The 24,823-nt window shown below is 34.8% G+C and overlaps 1 protein-coding gene across 20 annotated transcripts in view; it reads left to right on the top strand.

Annotated features, from left to right (window-relative positions):
• LOC105493512 (G-patch domain containing 2) overlaps positions 1-24,823 on the top strand; it is a 203,792-nt gene that overhangs the window by 18,892 nt on the left and 160,077 nt on the right. For 19 of the 20 annotated variants that reach the window (XR_011614256.1, XR_011614257.1, XR_011614266.1 and 16 more), the window contains exons 4-5: positions 961-1,143; positions 1,629-1,708. Coding sequence is in view for 8 of the 20 variants with exons in the window: in XM_011761184.3 (XP_011759486.1) it covers positions 961-1,143; positions 1,629-1,708 (263 nt within the window). In the remaining 12 variants the exon portion in view is untranslated. Of the gene's footprint in view, positions 1-960; positions 1,144-1,628; positions 1,709-1,836; positions 7,088-24,823 lie in introns of those variants that run through there. The other variant, XM_011761189.3, reaches the window with a different exon arrangement.

Genomic DNA, 24,823 nt, shown 5'->3' with positions numbered 1-24,823 from the left:
CATGAGCCACCATACCTGGCCTGTCTCTCTTTCTTTTAAAAGTCATCTGTCTTCTGTATTTTTGTCTCTTCATAACTTTTTCTTCAAAAAACAAAATACTGATTCTCCCCTATGGCACATTTCAAACTGAATTTTCAATTGATCATTTATTGTTCCATGGTTACACTCATGGATGTTCCCAAAAGTCAGAATTATTGGATAGTGTTGGGCAAAAACATCTCACTTATTTAATATACTTTCTTCATAAACTCTAAGGTATTGTCACTTTTCATTCAAAATCAACTTTTTCAAAACTATTTCTTAATTAGCTTAATGGGATTAATTTCATTTAGTCACATCTGTTCATGATTGTTTCCCCTTTTATACTCCATACAAATCATGAAATTAAGCTAATTATATGCCCATATCTGCTGCAAAGCAAGGGTTCTACAGTTTTAACACTTTTTAATTCCCGGGAGCAGATTAAGGTTTGTTTTTTCTTAATGTGGAAGGGGTAGTAACTTAAATGGATTTTCTAATAGGTTTTGCCAAAGGATTAACCAGCTTATTATTGTTTTTCACGTTTTAAAATTGGTTCGAAAACATAAAATTTTGTGTTTTTATTGCTGACAGTTTCTTACAGTCTTAAGATAATATTTCTTAGGTAAAGCTGTGGTATAAAATAAGTTTTCCTTATAGATTATATATGCAGTTATCAAATAAAACATAGGATCCCCAATTAAATTTAAATTGTAGGTAAATAACATGTAATTTTTTAGTACAAGTATGTCCCATGCAGTACTTAGACATATTTCCACTAAAAATTTAATGCAAGTATTGTATACTTATATTAAAAGTTAGTCATTGATCTTAAATTCAAATTTAACTGCCATCTTGTATTTTTATTACGTAAGACTAATTGTGTAACTGGATGATAAAACTGAATCTTTGGTGGGGGGGGGGTTTCTTGTATTTATACAGGTGATGATGAACAGAGTGACTGGTTCTACGAAAAGGAATCAGGTGGAGCATGTGGTATCACTGGAGTCGTGCCCTGGTGGGAAAAGGAAGATCCTACTGAGCTAGACAAAAATTTACCAGATCCTGTCTTTGAAAGTATCTTAACTGGTTCTTTTCCCCTTATGTCACACTCAAGCAGAAGAGGTCAGTAGCATTGGCTCCCTGGTGGATATAATGGGTTTAAGGTCAATCTAGGAATATTCATTCAAAGAGGATAAGATAAAGTGGAAATTAGAGAATATAAAGACAAGATGCTGTAAAGAAATATATTGGCCACTTATATAGCTACTACATTTATCATGCTTTCAAATTATTTGAAAAATTGACTTGCTTTCTTGCTAGACTTATTGAGAAAATGTTGAAATGATAGGAACATGAATTGGGAGAAAAGAAAATGGGTATTTATTACTCTAGTGATTAAACACTGGTTAGTTAAGGGCTGACTACATTAGTACTTTGCTAGGTATTGCTCCAGTTTCTTTAAGTGTGAGTTTTGCATTTTCCCAAATAATATTCATGGCATTCACCGCCACCACCAACTTACTTTTCATTCTCTATTGATAGGATCTTCTTCTTCTATGCTTCAGCGATCATAGAAAACTTCTAAATTGAGTACTTTGATTTTCCAGGTTTCCAAGCTAGACTCAGTCGCCTTCATGGAATGTCTTCAAAGAATATTAAAAAATCTGGAGGGACTCCAACTTCAATGGTAGGCATACTTTTTTTGTGTAATTGTCATGTTTGGAAATGTTTCCATTTCTATGGAATAAAAAGCCACATCCTCATCCTTTATTCATATTCTAATGTTAAACTTAAAAATAATCCATTTTTTTGTAGGCTACAAACTGGACCAGTGAGATTCCCCTATAAACCAAATCTTCTAATGCTAATAAATTAGTTACGTTTTGAACATCTGGGGAATGACATTCGAGGGAACCTGGCTCCTGTCCTCTTCCCTGGAGGAATATCATTGAAGTGAGAGCCTCTTTGATGAAAAGATGGGGCTGTTTTTGCTGGAGGACTGGTATTCTAACTTTTAGTCAGAAGTGAACCTGACGGGGGAGGCTTTCTAGGGATCTAGGTTGGCCCAGGGTGGATAGAAACTACTGTAAATTATATATTTTTCTCTTTTATGATTTTTTTTTTACATTGAATCCATTTATGTATACTTGCTTTGCCAAAATGCTAACAAGGCTAGAAAATTTTAAACTTCCAGATCTGACAAGTATTCCTTAATGTTTATATTGTGACTGATTAAGAATTAATTTTTACATATCTGACTGTTGTAAATAAAAATCGTGATGCGTTGACATATATGGTTCATTTTTAGAGAAGTCTTATATAACCAGCATTATTTAAAATATTTGCATTTTACTCAGGGTATTTTAACAAGGGCTAAGATGAGTAGTAGGTGAGGTTGATAATCTTTGCTGGAGTTTGTATTTTGTTCAGCTTCCTTTCTACTTGGGTAATCTGCTCTGTATTGCAAACTCATTGTATTTTATAGTATAGCTTTCATTGTACTGCAAAAATCATCCTCGTTCTAAATTAGCCACAGTGATAACTAGTCTGCAGTAGTAGAAGCATTTACCTTTTAAATTACCTGCTTTGTCTGATACCTGAAACACATCAAAATTATTATTTTGGTTTAGAGCTTAATGAAACATGTGAAAGCTGGTATTTTTAACAAATACTGTGTGATTCTGAATCATATTGTCATGTTTAAAAGTGAGAGCTGCTTGTACATCTTTAGAATGGCAGACCATATGTGTCACTGTGAGTGTCAGAAATACTTGCATGAGCTCATTTTCACCAACCGGGGGGAAAATGTAATGTTTCTATTGATGGTATAATTTAGACACTATAATAAGTTCAGACCATTTGAGTTCTTCAAAATGGTTATATTAAAATGATATTTTTATTAAGCTTCAATAATGAAAATGTGATTTAATATGTGTATTTTTATATTATTGTATGGATTAATTGTTAATTCAGCATTTAATGGCTAACTTAAATATGATTGGAAAAGAAACTTCAAGTTGCCATTGCTTTTACCTAAAGTTTTTAAAATCTGAAAGATTTTAGCAAATGCATTAAGCAGGAATGTGTGACATCTCCTTTTAGATTGCTTGTCTAATTTGGAGAGATTAAAAATGGTAAAATGCAACTTTGAGTCTCTTTACCTTTGCATATTTAAAGTGATATTTAAAGGTACAATAGTGTGGTGTTGGTAATTGTAAGTAAGCTTTTCTGTGCTGTGTCTTTGGAGTAAAAATTCATGTTTTTTTTCTGAATTACATAAATGCTTTTGTTTTATTTTGTATAATGACTGTCTTTTAGATCTGAATAAGTCACTTTAAAACCTTGGCCTATGAACTTTGCCTTATCAATCATGAATCTAGATGAATGCTATCTAGTTCTTGGTTCAGTTTTACCTATTTTTATTTTTGGTTCACTGCTTGCTTGAGCATAGCTGGGATTTGTAGCCCATTTTCTAGGCTTATTGCAATCTCACTGTGGTATTTTATAGAAGCTATTACAACTGATAGGCTAGCTTCATGGTATTGATGATACATGGCTTAACCATACTAAAAGCTGCCTTCCCTCTCTAAATTGTAAAAAGGTGATTAAGTTTCACTTGATGGAGATATACTATATATGTGTGTTTATCATGGAACTAGTGCATTAGGCCATAAACTGTTTTTCTGGTCTATGTTTTTTGTATTTAAAATTTTACTGAAGACAATGGACTCCTTTGGGTTTTCTTTCTTTCAACCCTGAATTGTCCTTGTTTGGATTTTTAAGTACTGTAATTTTTTTTTTTCCAATAAAATCTCTGACTTGGGCAAGAAAGGTAAGAGTTCCAATTTGTGCTGATATTTCTCTGATTTCCTTTGCTAAGTTTTCGTTGTTGTTCTTGTTGCTTATGCTGTTTATATTATGTATAACTATAATATGTAGTTTTAAAAATCATAAGCTTGACCGGGCGCGGTGGCTCAAGCCTGTAATCCCAGCACTTTGGGAGGCCGAGACGGGCAGATCACGAGGTCAGGAGATCGAGACCATCCTGGCTAACACGGTGAAACCCCGTCTCTACTAAAAAATACAAGAAACTAGCCGGGCGAGTGGCGGGCGCCTGTAGTCCCAGCTACTCGGGAGGCTGAGGCAGGAGAATGGCATAAACCTGGGAGGCGGAGCTTGCAGTGAGCCGAGATCACCCCACTGCACTCCAGCCTGGGCAACAGAGCAAGACTCTGTCTCAAAAAAATAAAAAATAAAAAAATATATAAAAATCATAAGCTTACAAAACAGTCATCTTTACACAGTACCCATGACATCTGGTAATAAGAAGTGAAATTTAATGGCCTTAAACTTTCACACTGGAAAGCCAGATTGTTTTTAAGACATATTAATTTTCTGAGTAAAGTCAAACACATGGAACTGCAACCCATTAAACAGAAGGCCAACAAAAGGTTTCTTAAGCAGATGAATGATGACTGCATAAATATAATGAGGTAGTATCTTTGAAGTATAATGACAGAGGGAGAATCTTTTACTGAAATATCTAAACTTTTTTGGGGGCAAGTTTTCAGTTGTATTATAGTTGATTCTGACTATTTGACATAATTGTATTCTATACATTTGCTGAAAACATTGAATTAGGGAATACTGAATCATGGCTCCTAAGGGAAAGACAGAGTTAGGTTCCTGCGAGCCTCTGGTCACGACATTTTTACCAACTGATCAATAGATAACCTTGTTTTGTTTTATGTTTGTGTTTAAAGATATTTAATATATATTGTTGATGTACTAACATTGAACTCCTGGCCAATAACACTATAACTTATGTGTGAACAAAGCTTATCAAGTCTTTTCTCTATAAGGCACATCCCAGCCTTCTTGCACTTAGGAGCACTAGACGGCATTTCTCAGCACTATACAAGGGCTATTTAAAACAGAATAATCACCCACAAAAAGCACAGCAATGCAAAAACAAATCTGGTACTAATTTAGACTACAAAAAGGACATGTGTTTACAGTATGATGGTTTAAACAAGTAGGAAGAAAGTCACCTCGCTGACCTCTGGTAGGGATGCACATGTATGTCAGGTAACTCAACATTTTTCACCGCTCTGTACATGTTACTGAATGACTACAATAGTCAGAAATTGTGAGTATTGATTTTGGGTTTAACAAATAAATTTTAGCAAGCAGGCCGACTTAAAAATATGGAATCCACAGTGGGAATGAGATTGACTCTATTTAGTTTTATAGAGAGCAAAGTGATATTGTAGAAAATTTATAGATTTTGAAGTCAGACCTTTGTGAATCCACACTCTGATTCTTCTTTTTAGTTTAGTTGTAGTTACATTTTGAACCTTCTTCCCTCCTTTTGTTAAATACCAACAATAGTTACTTTTGCATAAGTGTCATCAGGTTTTTAAATGAGATTATGTATAAATAATGGGCCCAGCACCATCTCTGGTGCATAATATATATTAAATAAATGATAGTTACTATTATTAGATATATTAAACACAATACCTGGTACTTAAAGAACTTTTGTATCATAGTCAAAGTGCAGAATTGTGGACCTTAAACTTTTCTGGTTTTTCTCTTTTTCTTTTTTTTTTTTTGAGATGGTTCTTGCTCTGTTGCCCCGGCTGGAGTGCAGTGGCACAATTAAGGCTCACTGCAGCCGTGACCTCCCAATCTCAAGCAATGCTACCACCCTAACCTCCTGAGTAGCAGGGTCTACAGGTGTGCACCAACACGTATGGCTAATTGTTATATTTTTAATAGAGATGGGGTTTCGCCACGTTGTCCAGGCTGGTATCAAACTCCTGGGCTCAAGCCTCCCAAAGTGTTGGAATTACAGGCGTGAAGCACCACAACTGGCTTGTTCATATTTTATATAAAATTTGCCTTTACATTTAATATTTAAAGCTTTTTATATGGCATTCTTTTATGTTTCTTTTATACCTCATTTATATTTGAACTGGCCTCTTTCTTTAATATGGTCTGTGAATCATAGTTTCAAATATTTAGGTTGACAGCCACTCCGCTAAATCTCAAAACTGAACTGCAAACTGAGAAACTGCTCTAAACTCTTCTCCTGACCACAGAGCACATAACCTTCTCCCTCCATCATTTAAGCTAAATGAGTAGCTTAAATGATGGAGGGAGAAGGTCTAATAGCTATTCCTGAACCTATACTGTTCAGGAGATTTGGGTCCTGATCTACTTGACCTGCCTGATTTTTTAAATTAATTATGCTCATGTGTATGCAAACAGAGTCCTGAGATTTTTGTGTTGAGAGAAATTACTGTTGCCATCCTAGTAACGTACCAGTTTGTTAAAACCCAGCTAACTAGCATCTCTTATTCCCCACTTTTAGGTGAATGAAGCAAATGGTAATTAATTTCCAGGGATATGCTGAAGCTATTATCCAGGAGATTCAGCCTGAATCTCTTATATTTCCATAGTTTGTGCATTAAGCTTAATTCAGAATAATATTTCTCAGAGTAATGATGCCAGAATCAGTTTTGGGATATAGTACCTATAAAGTGAATCCAAGTAACCTTACATAAGCATACCTTCCAGTTAGCCAAGATGTATTCTATTCCTATGCATCCTAAAAAATTAGTGTTTTTTGTAGGTCAGAGCTTTTAAAATTCTTTTTTGATTTGAATTAATGGTCTTTCAACAAGTGTTACATTGGTCTGCTGAAAATCAGCATTCAAATTGTGTAGTCTTTTGAAAGATCAGGAAATAAATGAGTCAGCTTAAAACATAGTTGTTGAAAGTCAACATAAATATTACATAGAAATTTTATATAAGAGTGATAGGAATTTGTTTAAAAGTTTTATAATTGCCTCAGTCCACTTTTCTGTATGGTTGGAATAAGAATACATTGGTTCTGGTATTGGTGGTTATTCTGCCAAAGAAAATGAATCTGATTTAATTGACTATTTATACATGTTTATCAAGTTCAAAAATCTGAAAAAAAAAGTGAACATTAGCTCTTAATCCAATTTATCGTGCTACACAAATAATCATACTGTTTACATTCACTATACAAAAACCCTGAACACAATAATTTGTATCTGTTTAGAATCTTGAGTCAGTTCATTCTATAGTATTTTCTTCTGTGAAGTCATAGAAAACCAGGATTACATGAGTGGCATTTTGTTAATGACAATCATACTGTAATGGTTTACTCTGTATGTCTTGCTCAACTTTTGTTGTTTCTTAGGAAACTAGAGTAGGAATATTTAGTCTACTTTATAGCCTTTTACAGCAGAAGGGCCATGTAATTTTTTCTTTTTTTTTTGAGATGGAGTCTCACTCTGTCCCCCAGGCAGGAGTGCAGTGGTGCGATCTGGGCTCACTGCAAGCTCCACCTCCTGGGTTCATGCCATTCTCCTGCCTCAGCCTCCCGAGTAGCTGGGACTACAGGCGCCCGCCACCATGCCCGGCTAATTTTTTGTATTTTTAGTAGAAATGGAGTTTCACCGTAGCCAGGATGGTCTCCGTCTCCTGACCTCGTGATCCACCCGCCTCGGCTTCCCAAAGTGCTGGGATTATAGGCATGAGCCACCGCACCCGGCCCTTATTTATTTATTTATTTTTTCCTGCTCTGTTGCCAAGGCTGGAGTGCAGTGGCAGATCTCAGCTCACTGCAACATTTGTCTCCCAGGGTCAAGCGATTCTCCTGCCTCAGCCTGCCCAGTAGCTGGGACTACAGGCGCCTGCCACCACGCCAGCCAATTTTTGTATTTTTAGTAGAGCCGGGATTTCGCCATGTTGGCCAGGCTGGTCTCAACTCCTAACCTCAGGTGATCCACTGACCTCGGCCTCGCAAAGTGCTGGGATTACAGGCGCGAGCCATCAAACTAGACCAGAAGGGCCATTTAAAATGCAGTTGATTTACATAAGGGAACTTGATAGTCGAAGAGAAAGGAACATTTTTATGATAGAAAGCAAATCTAAAATGATTTTAAAAAATACACACAGCCTATGTCCTCAACTGTAATTTGACCATGACTGATTAACATTTTTTGAGTGGAATTCACTAGTGAAATGCTTTATTTTAACCCCTGTGAACTGATACATGTTTGTATCCATAAGACATTTTGGGATACTTTGGAGAATACAAGAAGAAAGTGTGTTTAAACTTATATTTTAAATATATATCATGTATATTCTATTACTATATATTAATTTTGTGTTTGTCTTATTTCAAAATCAGTTTAAGATCAAAATTTCACATTAGACACTGATACTTTTTTTTTTTTTTTTGAGACAGAGTCTCACTCTCACCCAGGTTGGAGTGCAGTAGTGCGATCTCGGCTCACTGCATCCTCCGCCTCCCGGGTTCAAGGCATTCTCCTGCCTCAGCCTCCCTAGTAGCTGAGACCACCTTCGTGTGCCACCATGCCCTGATAATTTTTGTCTTTTCAGTAGAGACAGAGGTTCACCATGTTGGCCAGGCTGCTCTCAAACTCCTGACCTCAGGTGATCCTTCTACCTCAGCCTCCCAAAGTACTAGGATTACAGTCATGAGCCACTATGCCCGGCCAGAAACTGACCCTTTTTTAAATAACTTATTTTGAGATAACTTGATTCTGTATCTTAGAAAAGTACAACTTAATAGAATTATAATAAATATTTCTTTTACAAAAGACATTTTAATACAGTCTCTTTCATTTAAAATTCTCTATTTTGGGTCAGGCATGGTGGCTCACACCTATAATCACAGCACTGGGAGGCCAAGGCAGACAGATCACCTAAGGTCAGGAGTTCAAGACCAGCCTGGCTGACATGGTAAAACACCATCTCTACTAAAAATACAAAAAGTAGCAGGGCATGGTGATATGTGCCTATAATCCCAGCTACTAGGGAAGCAGAGGCAGGAGAATCACTTAAACTCGGGAGGTGGAGGTTGCAGTGAGCTGAGATCATGCCACTGCACTCCAGTCTGGGCAACAGAGCGAGACTCCATCACAAAAAAATAAAAATAAATAAATAAATTCTCTATTTTGATGTCATTTACAACTGTAGATTCAATATCATAAAAATTTAATATCCATAGTTATTTGAAAATATGACTTGAACAATTTTTCATTCAGTTCTATTAAATGGTATCTGTCTTGATATTCTTATTGTGTTATGCTTTATTAAAAGAGCAGATATTTACAAATTTAAATAGTGCCAATACAGTAGTATATTTGTTCATTTAACTAGCAGTATTTTAATGTTTGTTATATTCTCCATATTTAGTATTGAAAACCCTTTAGGAAAAATTATATGAACAGGTGTTCAATCTTGGTATTTTAATGTTACCAAAATTGACAACATATATTTTTCCATGTATTTAAAATATTGGTTCTTGCTTCTCTGATAACTTAGTCTTTGAATTGGCTTGACTTCAAAGACTTTATTGTCATTTGAGTTTGTGATGCTTCAGAAATCTGGTACCTTGCAAAGTGAATGTTAGTATTTTTAGTAATTACTACAGACACAATGTTGCTTACTATGTGCCAGACACTTTTCTACAGGCTATTTTTATATATATATATATTCATTAATCTTATTAACATATCTATAATATACATTTATGTTTACAACTTAAACAGTTTATTACATGTTCTTCCTTTGACAAGCCAAAATTAATATGATTCGGAAGTTATATTTCTGTCATGTTGCTAATATTAATAAATATAAATAAATTCGCTTCATAAAGTAGTCTTCATTTCTTTGTTATAAAATGACTGGTTACAAAGTGTGAGTTATTTTTGAAATACTCACAAGCATTCTTTGTATCTTGAATGGCAAGCACAATCAAGATGTGTGCCATAATAAAAATGATAATGACATGTTTTACTGCTCCTATCAGATTAATCACTGGAACCCAATCCTCCATTTTCACCCTTTCTTCCCTTTGTATGTTTCTCAGATAGTCTATAGTACCTTTTTGCTGATCTAATTCTAGCACCTTTTGGTCTGCTTGCTTGCTCTGTTTCAGCTTGTTCTCCCTGCCTGACTTCCATGGTCCCTCATCTCTCCAGCCTGTTTTACAATGTGCCTCATAGCTGTCACATTGCTCTGTTAGTTCAGCTGTGATAATATCCTCTGTATTTCTTATATTCCTTTCCCCTCCTTTCCCATATAACTTAGCAAAACTCTGGGAAAGCCTCTTAAAGGAGGTTGATCTTTTTAGCTGAGACTTCGAGAATAAGCTAGAACTTACCTACTGATTGGGTAGGGAAATTGGCAGACAGAAAGGCATGGTCAAGGATTAAGTTGAAACAGCCTGGGGTATTCAGGAAACTGTGAATCCGGTATTACTGAGATATAAGATATGCTTGTGTGGAGTGTTATGTAGCAGGAAAGGTTTGGCTGAAAATGTGGGCAGGGGTTAGGTCCTTATGGACGTTGTGGTCCATGGGAATGCATGTGAACCCATGTAATCTCCAAGGGGTTAAAGATGATCAGATTTGTTTTTTAAAAGATTACATGGGCAGCAATGTAGAGAGTACATTAGATAATTACTCGTTAAGACTATATCAGGAGGCTAAGATCCATGCCTTTTCTACAGTAGGTGGGATCCATAGACTAGACTGAACCCTTAAATTTTTACTGGACCTGATATTCTGATCAACTCTTGCATGACATCCACTCATTTAACAAAGATTTTTGATACTAGGTAATACCAGTGTCAGATACTGCTGGGCCTCAGGTGTTAGTGATGAACAAGTTAGATATGATCTCTTGAAGCTTACATTTTAATGAATAAAAATAAACCTGGTGGAGGTTGGGAGGAGAATAAGGAAATAAAAATGGACATGGAGAAAATTAAGCAGGGTAAGTGTTAGAGAATTATAGGATATGATGTTGATTGGAGAGAGTATGATTTGCAGGCTGGGATTTTCAGCCTTGGACAGTCTAGTGCCTTTCTTCTAATTGCCATTGTAACAGTTGGGGAAAGGAGCAAGGGCGTACATTATTCATCGCTTTTCATTCAAGAAGTTGGGATAGGTTTTAGCCATCTCTCGTGATTCCTGATCAGATTGCCCAAAGGTTTTAAATGTCATTATGGATAGGCCTGTGAATAGCAAAAAAAGGCACTTTTTTTTACTAGGTACAGCTTTCCTACTAATGCTTATGAATTTTTTTTTTTGCCTTTATGTTTATTTTTTTAATTGAGACAGTAATAATTATACATGTTTATGGGGTAATGTGATATTCTGAAACATGTATGCAATATGTAATAAATCAGATTAATTACGATGTCCATCACCTCAAACATTTATCATTTCTTTGTAACTTTTGAATGATTTTTTTTTTTTTTTTACAGAAAGTTTACAGATGCTAAATATTTATATAGCATTTTGGATGTTCCCTTTAGATTTCATCATAATGTATGTCCTGAAATTTAATATGTAAGAACTTCCCTAAAGAGGTTACCAGTTTACTCTTCTGCTTTCATGGCTACTTAAATATTATGCAGTACAACTAGTCTTTTTATTACCTTTTTAAAAATGCCTGAAATACCATGCTTTCTGCTTTTTATTTTTCTTACTTTAGTATTTGCATACAAATTCTTAAGTCATTCCTTTATTAGCAAAGAAATGGTTTATTTTACTTTTTTGTTTTTGAGATATATATGATCTATGGACTTTTTAATGAATCTCTTTAAAAACATTGAATTTGCAAATGTGAGGTTTTCTAAAAATACTTCTTAGACTATGATTATCATTTTAAAACTTCTCTTTTGTATCCTAAGAAACCTTTGAAATATGTTTTAAAATGCTCTTTCTTTGAAAATTAAGGCTGCTGATTGGTGACCATTTGACTTCACAGATGAAGACGCAACACCTTTTTTTAGTTGTCTTTTAAAATGGTGATGACTTTGCCATAGTCCCCATTGTTATTGTTTTTTTTAAAATCAAAATCAGGGAAACAGAAATGCTGCAAACATTTTACTTTCTAGGAACCTTCTACTCTGTTTTTCTGCCTTTTATGTTGCTGATACAATTATTCTGATGGTCTATAAAATTCGGTTTTCTACTTTCCCTTCAGATATGTCAGATACCTAATATCAGAAAAGCTCAAAATCAATGATGAGTAGAACACTTCCAAATAATATTTAACAAGCACTTTCTATACAGAAGTCACCTGCAAGTCCTCCAACTGAAGGTCAATTCGAAGAACTGAAAATTCATAATGAAATCATCTAGATAGGAGTTTTCTTTACTATAGTTAGAGAATGCCAACCAGATATTTGTTGACTGTCATCCAGGAAAGGGGATTGTGATAAACCAGAGATGCCAACAGGTACTTATGTATGTTTTAAGCCAATAAAACTTGTAAAATTTTTGTTGTTCAGTCCCAATTATCTGAAACACTGACCAGTACTTAATGGGGGCAATTTGATGATTTTTTTTTTCCTACCAAAGGAGTAATGACTTGTGCCATTAATCTTCCTCTTAGAACTTCATATTTCAATCTCATGTTTGGTCATAGACAATTTACTATTGAAGTATTCCAGGTCCATACAATTCTGAACTTGCAGGAGTGTTTATCTTTAAGGGACATGTAACTATGTAGTTACATTTAATGGTATCTACTTGGTTTTTTTGAGGTGTTTTAGATTTGAACTGATTTTGAAGTATTCAGTCTAGAAATTGTTCTTTAAAAACTAAACGTTTCTTACTTACATTTCATCTCATTTTATCTCATTTAAATGTATCCTTAATAAATTCTTCTAATTTTTCAGTTCACAGAAATACTTCATAAAAATTCACAAAAGTATTTTATATCATTTGTCAGATGAAAAAATAAGTATATGTTACATTTGACTCAGAAACTTGATGTCTTGCCTAATTGTGTTTTCAACTATAAAGTTTTTGGTTCAGCTGTATGCACATGTCATGAAGACTTAGGATGTCTGCATTGTTCAAGGGGCTGGGGATATAAAATTTGTCCTCAGGTACCTTACAGTTTGGTTACTGAAAATTGAGAAAGGGGGAGCAAAAAAAGAGATCTAACATTTGTTAAGGGAAGCATTGATCCTGAGTGGGTTTTGGTTCTTCAACTTAACATTTGGTTTTATGTGTTATCTTTGTCTGCCTCCACTCTTGCCACATCTAGACAAGTCTGAGCCTTATTTCTTCATCTGTCATAGCAGCCCCTTCTTTTCAATTTCATCTATCACTACCCTAATGTAGTATCTCATAGCCTTACATTTTTATAGCCTCCTCCCTGGTCTGTCTTTTGATTTTCCTGCCTCTAATCCGTATCACACGTAACTCCAAGTAAACATTTCTAAAGTGTGGTTATGCTCATGTCACTCCTGTGCCAAGAAATAGTTTCCATTACCATCTTAGTAAAATTCAATTTGTTCTTTTCTATTTTCCCTCTTCACCTATGACCTATAATACTTCACTCCTTTCCAGATGGTGTTATGTTCTCAGTGCCCCCACCCTTTCTCCAGCCTTCCCATATTCAACCATATCCATGTATATTATACCTCTGTTCACAACAGTGTACCCCTCACTTCTTTCTGCTAGATTCATGTCCTTCAGGTATCAGTTCAATTCTATACCTTTTTTTCAAAACCTTCCCCAACTCTTCACACTTTTGAGGTCACTGTTATCTGAAATGGCATTATACCTTCTGTCTCTGCCACTCATTAATTCATTCACAGATAACCTAGTATATTATACTGTTAACCATATGCTTACTTTAACTATGTGTACCCAATGATGGGAGTCCTATTAGCACATACAATAGCTCCAGTGATGGGAGTTATTAGCACATTGTATGTGTTTAATATTTTTTTAGGCTGAATGCAGTGGCTCACGCCTGTAATCCCACACTTTGGGAGGCCAAGGAGGGCGGATCACGAGGTCAGGAGTTTGAGACCAGCCTGGTCAACATGGTGAAACCCCATCTCTACTAAAAATACAAAAAATTAGCCAGGCATGGTGTCAGGTACCTGTAATCCCAGCTACTTGGGAGGCTGAGGAAGGAGAGTCTCTTGAACCCAGGAGGTGGAGGTTGCAGTGAGCCAAGACTGAGCCACTGTACTCCAGTCTGGGCAACGGAGTGATACTCTCAAAAAAAAAAAAAAATTTTTTTTTTTAAATGTTGATGGTTATTTACTGGGTATGACCTTAGGGTTTTTTGTTTTGTTTTGTTTTCATGACAGAATCTGGCTCTGTGGCCCTAGCTTGATTGCAACAGTGCAATCTTGGCTCGCTGCAACCTCCAGTTCCCAGGTGCACATGATTCTTGTGCCTCAGCCTCCTGAGTAGCTGGGATTACAGGCTTGTACCAGCACACGTAGCTAATTTTTTTGTATTTTTAGTAGAGTCAGGGTTTCGATATGTTGTCCAGGCTGGTCTTAAACTCTTGATTTCGAGTAATCCTCCCGCCTCAGCCTACCAAAGTGCTGGGATTACATATGTGAGCCACTGTGCCCACCAACCTTACATTTTATAGGCAGTTTTCCACCATTAGTTATATTGCCAGTGTAACTTTAAGTAACAACAACATTCTTTCTGACAAATATTAGTTTCCAGGGTTTTCGTTGTTTTAATTTTGCCCTTTTATGTGCTTCATGAAATGATAGCATATACAGTTACAGTTGACAGCACATTAAAAAGATGATTGGATGCCTGGTGTGCAGATGCAGGGCTTGCTAGACCTTTTGGTTGGGGGATCCATAAGTGTTGCTATCCATAGGGATTTCCCTTTGGCGAGCTGCAGAGAGAATGACATGCCTTTGTTATTTGGGGTGGGGATACAATGGAGTCCACTAGCCAACATTCTTGTAAAGAAGGACAGGTTTTATTCATTGTGGCAGGTTTTCACTGAATTTTCCTGATTTTAGTAAAAGAGTAACATGAGCTTTGTAGGAATGGCCCCTTTCTAGTTTAACATTTTCATATAATCAGTTTTGAGCTTCTGGTGGGATATAGGGTAGAAGTTGTAATATATGACTATATGGGCTGAGAAATGGGATCTGGGGATTAACTTTTTAAAAAATAGACTATCCATGAATTGCCTATTGAAGAGGTATCTAGAGCCTCCAATTTGTGAACTTTTCTGGCGTGTATTGTTTCAGTCAGCTAGTTTTTTATTGCCACCCTCTCCCCACCCTGTTGCACATAGAAGAAGCTAGGCGGTCAGCCTCACATCTGTTTGATTTTCATCTTCTGTAATTTTGCCTTTTTTGTTTTTTAAGAGACAAGAGTCTCACTCTGTTGCCTAGGCTAGAGTGCAGTAGTTCCCTCATAGCTAACTGCAGCCTCGAACTCCTGGGCTCAAGTGATCCTCCTGCCTCAGCCTCCTGAGTAGCTAATACTGTAGACACTGACCACCATGCCCAGCTAATCTTTAATTTTTTTTTTTTTTTTTGGTAGGGACAGGGGTCTTGCTATGTTGTCCAGGCTGTTCTCGAACTCCTGGCCTTAAGTGATCCTCCTGCCCCAGCCTCCCAAAGTGCTGGGATTACAGCCACCACACCTGGCCTGTTGACATATTTTGTCTGTTGGTATCTTCTTTTCTGTTTTCTTTGTCCTTGTAGAGTTGTACCTTTTTATTCTATTCATTTTAGTGGGGCTTTGAGAGGAAGCTGAAATAAATGTATGATCAGTGTGTTAGATTTCCTGGGAAGTCATAACTAGTGTTCTTTTCTTTTAATTATCATTATTTTAAAATAATAAATACACAGGTTTTAAAATTCAAACAGGAAGTATCCAGTAGAAAGTCCTTCCCTATGCCCAGTCCCTTCCATACTCATCTGTACAAATAGAGCTTCTGTGACTTTAACCTTGCTTTTTACACTTGAAAAAAATGATGGAGAGATCCTAAATCATACCTATATTTTCATTCGTTTGGCAGTATAATATTTCATTATAGAATATTATTAAATTATTTTTCATATCAGCTTTTGTGTTAAACTAATATAAAAGGGCAGAAATATTTGATTACTATTCATTATAATAGCTAACATTTATTGAGTTCTTATTAATTGCCAGGTTTTATTCTAATCTTTTTTTGTGTATCAAATCATTTAATGTTCACAAAAAGCCTAATTAGGTCAATATTATCTCCTCTCCATCTTATAGACCAGGAAACTGAGGGACAAATGGCTTAAATGACTTGTTCAAGGTCACAGGATTTTAACACTGCCTCGTGGCCAATTTCCCAAGGACTGAACCATCAAGCTATACAGCATTCCTTGTAAGGGTAAAATATATATTTCCAGGTAATTTTTTAAAAATTTGATAAACCTAACTGCCCACTAAAATAATATATCTCAGCCAGATATATTGGTCAATTTAATGAATATACTGGACAAATCATTATTCTGAGTTTGGTTTATGAAATTAAATTTTTTGAATTGTAAATGTGTTTTATTTTTCAATGTAATCATTTTTCATAATGTAAAGATACTCTTTATCCTTCTTTCTATCAATTCTTTCTTCTACTACTTCACCCCACTTAATATTTTCTCTCCTATTCTTGATATCTTTTGGTTTAAGTTATGTTAAAAGGTTCTTACTGTGACATGTAGGTTTTTTCTTTCTCAAGTTTATTAAAAAGTAAATTATTCTGTTACCTGTCAGTTTTCTTTTATATATATATACATACACATACACACATATATACACACACACACACATATATATATACACACACACATATATATATATTAAAAGTTAGTGACAACAGTAAATATTTGAATAACAATGTTTTATAAGGAGCACCTTTGTAGGATCCATTTTATGGGTTCACAAATAGATTTTCAAAGAATTACCTACATTAAGAAGGATCGGCCGGGTGCGGTGGCTCATGCTTGTAAAAACCCTTTCTCTACTGAAAATACGAAAATTAGCCAAGCGTGGTGGTACACGCCTGTAATCCCAGCTACTCGGGAGGCTGAGGCAGGAGAATTCCTTGAACCCAGGAGGTGGAGGTTGCAGTGAGCTGAGATCACGCCACTGCACTCCAGCCTGGGCAACAAAAGCGAGACTCCGTCAGAAAAAAAAAAAAAGAGATCACAATTAGATCTCCAGTTCTGTTGCAAATTAAAATTCTCAGAAAAATATGCTTTTTCCCATATTTTCAGCTAGAGCCAGAGTGATGTTGCTTTTTTGAATGTTACTTTTGAAAACACTGAGACTTGAAATTTACATTACTTGTGAACTTTACAACATTGCCTGTCTCAAAATTTGATTGAGTTCCCCTTTTGGGGAAAGATTCAAGGGTTTTTACTATTGAATCCTTAGTTTACTTTTTAAAATTATAAATGATATTGAAATAAATAATTTAATTCATATATTTGGCATTAGCCCCTTTCATATATACTAATATCAGACCTGTTCCTTCTTCACTAATCCTTCTTCCTCATATAGCTTCTCAAAACTGCTTGCTCAACTTTTGGAATTGACTGTTTTTAGGAAATACCAGTTAATCTAACTCATTCCTTGATTGAACGTAATCTCAGAGTCACCCTCTTTCCTTAACATCTTACTGTAATCATATGTTTGTTACTGAAATGCCCTTACTTTCCTTTGGCATGCTCCTTAAAGGTGCTAGCTGTCTAACTGACTGGATGCGTTTTCTTTCATCCTATTTCTCTCAGTATATAACTCCCAGCTCCACAGTGGAGCACTGTGAAGGACAAGGAGGGCAAAGCAGGCGCTTTATATATGGGAAAGGTACCTTTACACACATGTGCACACAGACACACTTTCTTTTTAGATTATCTTATTTCCAATAGGTAATCCTTGATTTCATTTAGTTACTAGGAGGGCATAAACTTCTTTTTACAACAATTATAATCATGAATTTTTTTTAAGTGAATTAAAGTATGAATATGTATGAAGAAATTAGATGTTCTAACCATGAATATATAGCATCACTATGTCTTGAGTGAATTACAGACTTTACTCATTTCTGGGCCATTTGTTTTATATATAGATTAAATATAGATAATTACTCATTTGACAGGTTACTTTATTACTTTGATATATCTCAAAGTACCGCATGCAGTTACAGTGTGATTATTATAATAATTTGGAATCATTAATAACCAAAATTAGCATTTCATATAAATTAAAATGTAAAAGTTAGAATTTGATTTTGTTTAAAGTCAGTTGTACTTCTGTTGGTTACTTTGATTTAATAATAAAAAATACTTTTTTAAACAGCAGTTGTTAATTATTTTTAAGTTCACATGTTAAATATAAAAATGGTTTGTAACTGTTCTAAATTATAGTTAGAAATATTAGCTCCTGTAGATGAATCAATTCGTTTTTGCCTTGTGCCTCACATGTATGAAAAAATTATGAGTTAAATGTGTTTCTTGGGAACAAATATGCATCACATATGATATAGTAAGCTTAAAATTTAGTTTTACATTTATGAAGCACTTAGCCACGTACCTGGAGCATCTAGATGTTAAATAATTGTTCTGTATTATTCTAATACTTCTAACAGTATCTTGTTTAGATAGATACTAAATGATTAAACTACTTAGAAATTATTTGCATACTCCTTAAGATTCATTACCCGAAGAAACAAAATTAAAAGATTCTAATTAAGTATCCTGTTTTAATCTTTAATTTTAATTTTGTTTTGTTTTGCAATAAGGATTCGTGCTTCTGGTTGAAAGTGAATTTTACCTGCTTTTTTAGGTTAACGCAGTTCTTAAGAAAAGCAGATCTATTCTAGCTATGTAATGCGTTTTATTTAATTTTATGGTTTTTATGATACCATATATTACAGATTGCCAAAAATATAGAAAAATTTTAGAGAACATTTTTGGATTTGATGGATTACCACTCTTGAAAGGGAAACAAAACACTAAATATTTCTAATCCCGCATTATTTACCGCATGGGTGGTTAAATGCTACTTTAAGCCTCATAAAATTAAAAGGGAGAAATCTGCCAACTGTAGCAGGAATTGGATTTAGGAAAAGTGGTACAGAGCCAAAATATTGCTACAGAATTAAATGTCAAAAATCTTCTTTAATAGTAGATATATAGTTCACAGTGCTTGGTTATGATTAATACATTTAATCTAAATCACTGAAAGTTGCACTCTCCTTTTCCATAAAATACAATAGGACACAAATCAGTTTTACTGTAGATGGATAACAATTGGAAAATAATGCATCTTCCCGCCCAATAAATTGTCAGTTATACCTTTTAACTAAAATCAATTCATCTTTCCAAAATTTATTGCAATTTCTAATAATAAATCTCCTCAAATGTTTATTCATTTCGTTTTTGATACATTTGTGCCACTTCTGCTATGGTCTAGTGTTTTCTCTTTTGATTCATTGTAAATTAGAAAATCTATTTTGAGTCAATTTTCTAGTTAAGAAGTTAAAATCTATAACCTAGCACCTTTTTCACCCTCCTTTGTACATTTTAATACCCTTGAACTTGAACTTAAATGCAGTCCTGTAAATTCTTTTCAGAAGGAGATTAAAAGACTTTTCAATGAAACTTCTTGAGTAAGGGCCAGATTCATAAAACAAGCACTTAAGAGGTTGTTAGATAATTGTTGCCATAGATCCATTTTTGAATCAGAAGTCGGGGGTGGGCTGAAATACATGGGGTTGTACCATCATTTCATGTAAGTGGTACAAAGAAGAGAAATAACCATTTGAATTAGGTTTCAGATATTGATCAGAATGGGCATCTGCTTTTATTTTCTGTTGATAGCAGTAACCCAAAAGTGGCATTAAAGGGAAGCTATGTTCTATCTCTATGTCTTGCATAAATATCTTCTTCTTAATCCCCAGGTATGCATTTTTAATCTCTAAATATACATGTTCAGGTTTTTTTTTTTTTTTTAATAATGTATCCTAAGTGATTGAAACCAGTTTGATTTTCCACAAACACTACATGTACAAAATGTAGTGCTCAGTTTTAAAAATTCGATAAATGATTCATGAACATTTCCCATTCTTTATACTCTTTAATGTTACTTAAATTAGATTTTTTCAATATCATATGGTAAACACTGACTCCTGTTATTTTAATTTGGTACTTTCACTAATTCCATAGTGAAGTCATACTGGTTTCCCTTTTTGTATACCTTCACCTCCTCTGTGCTATTATATAAACTTTAAAAATGAAAGTGAGAAGCCATCTACTTTCCCACCAATTTAATAAAAATGTGTTTGAAATCAACGTGTTTTGAGGCTTGGTGTTAAGCCTATATTTTTGAGTTACACCAATTAAAATTCTAAAGTAGAAAGTGACATTAACTAATTCGACTCAAACTGGTAACTTATTGGCAAATTTATGTAGTTGCTATAATACAAGATGCCATATGATTAAGTTAGCAGTCAAAAAATGTAACTTGTGTTGCCAGAATAGACTGAGTAGAATTAATTATTTGAGCTACCTACATGGCGAAGAGAAGGTACATTTTCTAAGGCAAAGATCAAAAATTAATTCCAAGTCTTTCTTGTTCATCAAAAAGTAGTTCTTTTTTTAAGTTGTGAACTTGTTCATTTTTTTTGATATATGAAGTCTTTAATATAAAATCTATTACTCATTTGGACTTGCCAGATTAATTTCTACATTAACAAATTATAGGTTTTAATAGATTTAGCTAGCTGTAAAAACTTTAAAAATAATCTGACTTATGTGTATTTCCTGATTGTTTTTCCCATCACGTTAAATATAAAAGTAAATCAGATCATGTTTCTTTAAATAAAAAATGATAAACTAAAATGCTTATGCCTTTCTTTTAAAATACTGATAATAGTTTTTGGTGATTTATTCTAGTTTTTTTATAGAATTGGTTAATACAGAGTTCGTGTATTACTAAGGTTTAGAGTTTTCTCTATTACTGTCAATAATGTAGACTTTAACAATAACTGCAATGTCACAGTTGTCAACTTTGCATGGTTAGAACTCAGTTTTTTGAAGGACAACAGTTTTTATCATACTCACCTTTCAAAAGAGGAAGTTATGATTTAGAGAGAATAAGTAACTCACATAATAAGATATTAGCCAGGGTTTAGTTATTTCTGGTCACATTGTCTATCTCTTCCATCTGTCTCGCTAATCTTTCTAGTTCAGTGTGAATTCATCCTAGAGACAGACGTTTTGTCAGTGCTTTTAACTATGCTTTTAGGAATTACCAGGGAAATTTTACTATTTTCAAGCAAAACAAATGTTTTTTAAACAGGTCCATTAGTCTTACACACACACACACACACACACACACACACAATTTAAATTAGAAGTCAGAAGTTCATATATGTCCATCATATATATGCATATGTGTGTGTATATATATATGTTCAACATATATATATGTCCCATTTCAATCTGTTGGCTGTTGACATAGCCTAACTATTCTCCCTGTTTAATTGTTAACTTTTCTACTTTCTTCTGTACCACTATCAAGTCTCCTCAAATTCTAATATCTTTGTGACCCTTTTGACTTCTAATTTAAATTTTTACTGCCTTTCCTTGGTTTACAAAATAAAATATAAATTACTTTTCTTGCAATTCTAGGCCTTTGCCACTAGTGCTTCTACTTATCTTTCCGTTTTCATATCTGAATTCTCTCTAGTTGAATCAGAATAAGCTCTCCCAGATCCATGATTTACTGGCTGTGTGACCTTGGAGAAATCACCCCTTTGAGCTTTATGTTTCTCATCCCTATAATAGGAATAATAAAAGATAAGATGAAATAGTGTAGGTGATAGGACTTTGTAACTGTAAAGGAACTATTATCACTCATTTACCTCAGGAGTCCAAAGCTCAAATGCCTTCTAGGAGCCAGGCAGATAATACACATGTGTGAAGTAGCTTGGTGTTAGGGGATGTATCAGCACACTAGAAAGTGCATTCCCTGGCCGAATATATTTAAATTCAAAACTTCTTTAGATGCTATAATGGCTGTAAAAGGGAGAAAAACCACTGATTGGTCAAATACTGCTGCCCCTTTGTGTATATCATCTTCCCTATCTTAGCCTAAGCTGAAAAGATACATCATTTCATTCCGACAAAGCATTGCATGTTGCAGGTACTTAATACAACCTTAAGGTAGTAGAGGTAGGTGGGTAAGTGGATGACATAAATGAGTAAGTGAAGTTTAATGTATAATGTGGGAAATGAGATGGTTGCATTTTAAGCTATTTTCCTGATCAGCAAGCAGGAGGTTTAAAAAAGACATTGTACAGGGCCGGGCGCACTGGCTCACACCTGTAATTCCAGTGGTTTGGGAGGCCGAAGCAGGCGGATCACTTGAGGTCAAGAGTTTGAGACCAGCCTGGCCAACATAGTGAAACCCCCGTCTCTACTAAAAATACAAAAATTAGCCAGGTGTCGTAGAGCATGCCTGTGATCCCAGCTGCTAGGGAGGATGAGTCAGGAGAATTGCTTGAACCCAGGGGGTGGAGGTTTCAGTGAGCCGAGATCGTGCCACGGCACTCCAGCCTGGGTAGCAGAGTGAGACTCTGTCTCAAAAATAAATAAATAAATAAAAATAACAGTAAAATAATAATAATAAAAAAAGACATTGTACAGACCATAGTTTGGTCTTCTAGTGAAAGCTTTCTGGGTTTTCACTAGAAAATGTACTATGCACACTTTTGCCTTAACTCCTTTTCAAATAGAGTTGGTTATAGAAGCACTATTATAGTTAATTGAGAATTCAGGCATTTTACTGTAAAGATGTTATTTTTCCCTGTCTCTTTGCATTGGTGGACTCCAGCAGACTGAATAGAGCAATAATTTGAGTCTAGTGCCTATTTCATTTAATTGCTTTTCCTTCTGATCCTTGACAACTGGCTGAAGAAAACCCTAGTGCTTGAGATTTAATGGTTCTTTTCTGTGGGATCTGGAAAATGTGTGCTCTTCATTTTCTCATCTTTAGAGATTTAAATATATCTCATCCAATGTGTTAGGAGCCATTTTTAAAACCTAGATTTAGGTACAGTTAACTCTTGGATCTTTGAAAGAATGTAATATAGATTTGGTTAAACAGTAACATACATGCCAAAGACCCAAAAAACTGCAGTGTGTCTATATACTCTGTATTTTTATCATATTTACTAGTGAAATGACCACCTCTGCAGTCTGGGAATTACTTTTCTAGGAGATAGAACTTGAGAGCAGTCTTGGAAAAGTAGTAGTCATTATCCAGGTGAAGAATAGCAGGGTAGCCACTCTGGGCAGAGGGGAGGGCATGAGCAGGGACTTAGGTCATGAAGCAACATGGTGTGCTTCTAGAGGGGAACGTAACAAAGAAGGGATGGCAAGAAGCAGAAAAGGGAGGAATAGGCAGGCCATGGTCTACCTGGAGATTGAACAGTTCCATTATAGCAGTCAGGTCCTCTGGGAGATTTTAAGTGACTTGACTTTTATGGGCCCACATTCTTTCACATATAAGAGAAATCACCTCTAATACTACTAAACAGGAGTGAATTGTTTCTCAGATTTTGGAATGATTGGCCCCACCTGGAAGGCTCACTTTTCACCTCTTTCTGCTGTCGTGCCCTGTTCATGATTGCTCAGTTTACTTCCTTCAATGAAAGTGTCCTAAAAGATGTCCTTTTAAAGTTGTTTGCAGCCTAGTTCATGTAAGTAGATGACTGCATAACTGTTATTAGTTACATGCTTGATAAATTGTGTTTAAAATGTTTTATATGTCCATAGTGGAATAGTGGGATATTTCTTTAACTTGTCCTCTCCATGAAATTGTTATCTCCCTTGGGGAAAGGGGGTAGATTTTTCTTACTGATGTCAGCTGACAATAGTTTATAACAGTTACCTTTTAGAATCTATTATTTTAGGAGGCTATATTCCATTTCAGTTGTTAAATACATTGGTTTGCATGAATGATGATACTGAGTAAGGAATAAAGAACCATAAAGAAAGTATTACTGAATTAAAGATTTGTGCACTATTTTATTTTTTCCTCTACTTCATTTTGGAGGACATTTAATTATGTGACTGGAATGTTTCTGAGAATGTCATATACTGGATGATGTCTTATGGTTCAATTAAGTTTTAATAGGTAAAGTGCTTTATTTAAATAATAAAAAAAAACTTTGACCTTTCTAATGATGAGATCATCCTGATAGTTGTAATAATAATGCTTAAAAACACAGCTGTGTACTTGAAAAAATTGTTCCTATTGAAATAACTTCCCAGTAGGTAGACCTTACTGGTTATTGTATTCTTAGGTATCATCATTGGGCACAGTGCTGGCCAGGTATCAGAATTAGGTAATTGCTACCAGTTGTTCTTAGCAGTTGAGTGTTTCCTATGCTTCTGAGAAAAGCTTTTAAGTTCTTTAAGTTCTCTGCAAGAATTGTAACTCATTTCTTCATTGATCTGTCTTTTCTGTCCCCTGGAAGAATATGCAGGATGGATTATCCAAGAGAGGGAGGGAATTGAAGATAGAGTCTTCACCAACAAGTTTGCACCTCTGATTTCTATATACTAATAATATCATTATCTCCTAGTCACCTGTCTAGAAAGCTTAAAGTCTTATTCTTGCTGTAAAGGAAACAGTGTTGAACTATGGATCCAAAGATAAGTTCAATACATTCTTTATTTTTGAGGTATCAACTGAAATACTCAATTCTTAGCTTCATCATTTACTAGTTTTATGCTTTTGGAAAAATTAAGTTTTGAGTCTTTCATAATACCTATCCAATAGGCTGGCTGTGAAGACTTAAAGAAGTTATGTATTTTAGTCATCCTACTGAAAATATTTTAGTCTTTTTGTTCCTTACTCCTCCCTGGTCAGTTGACAAATCCAGA

This window comes from Macaca nemestrina, chromosome 1 (assembly GCF_043159975.1).
Source record: "Macaca nemestrina isolate mMacNem1 chromosome 1, mMacNem.hap1, whole genome shotgun sequence".
Classification (NCBI taxonomy): domain Eukaryota; kingdom Metazoa; phylum Chordata; class Mammalia; order Primates; family Cercopithecidae; genus Macaca; species Macaca nemestrina.
The sequence above is the reverse complement of the archived record's forward strand: the minus strand, read 5'-3'. Positions and strand labels throughout refer to the sequence as shown.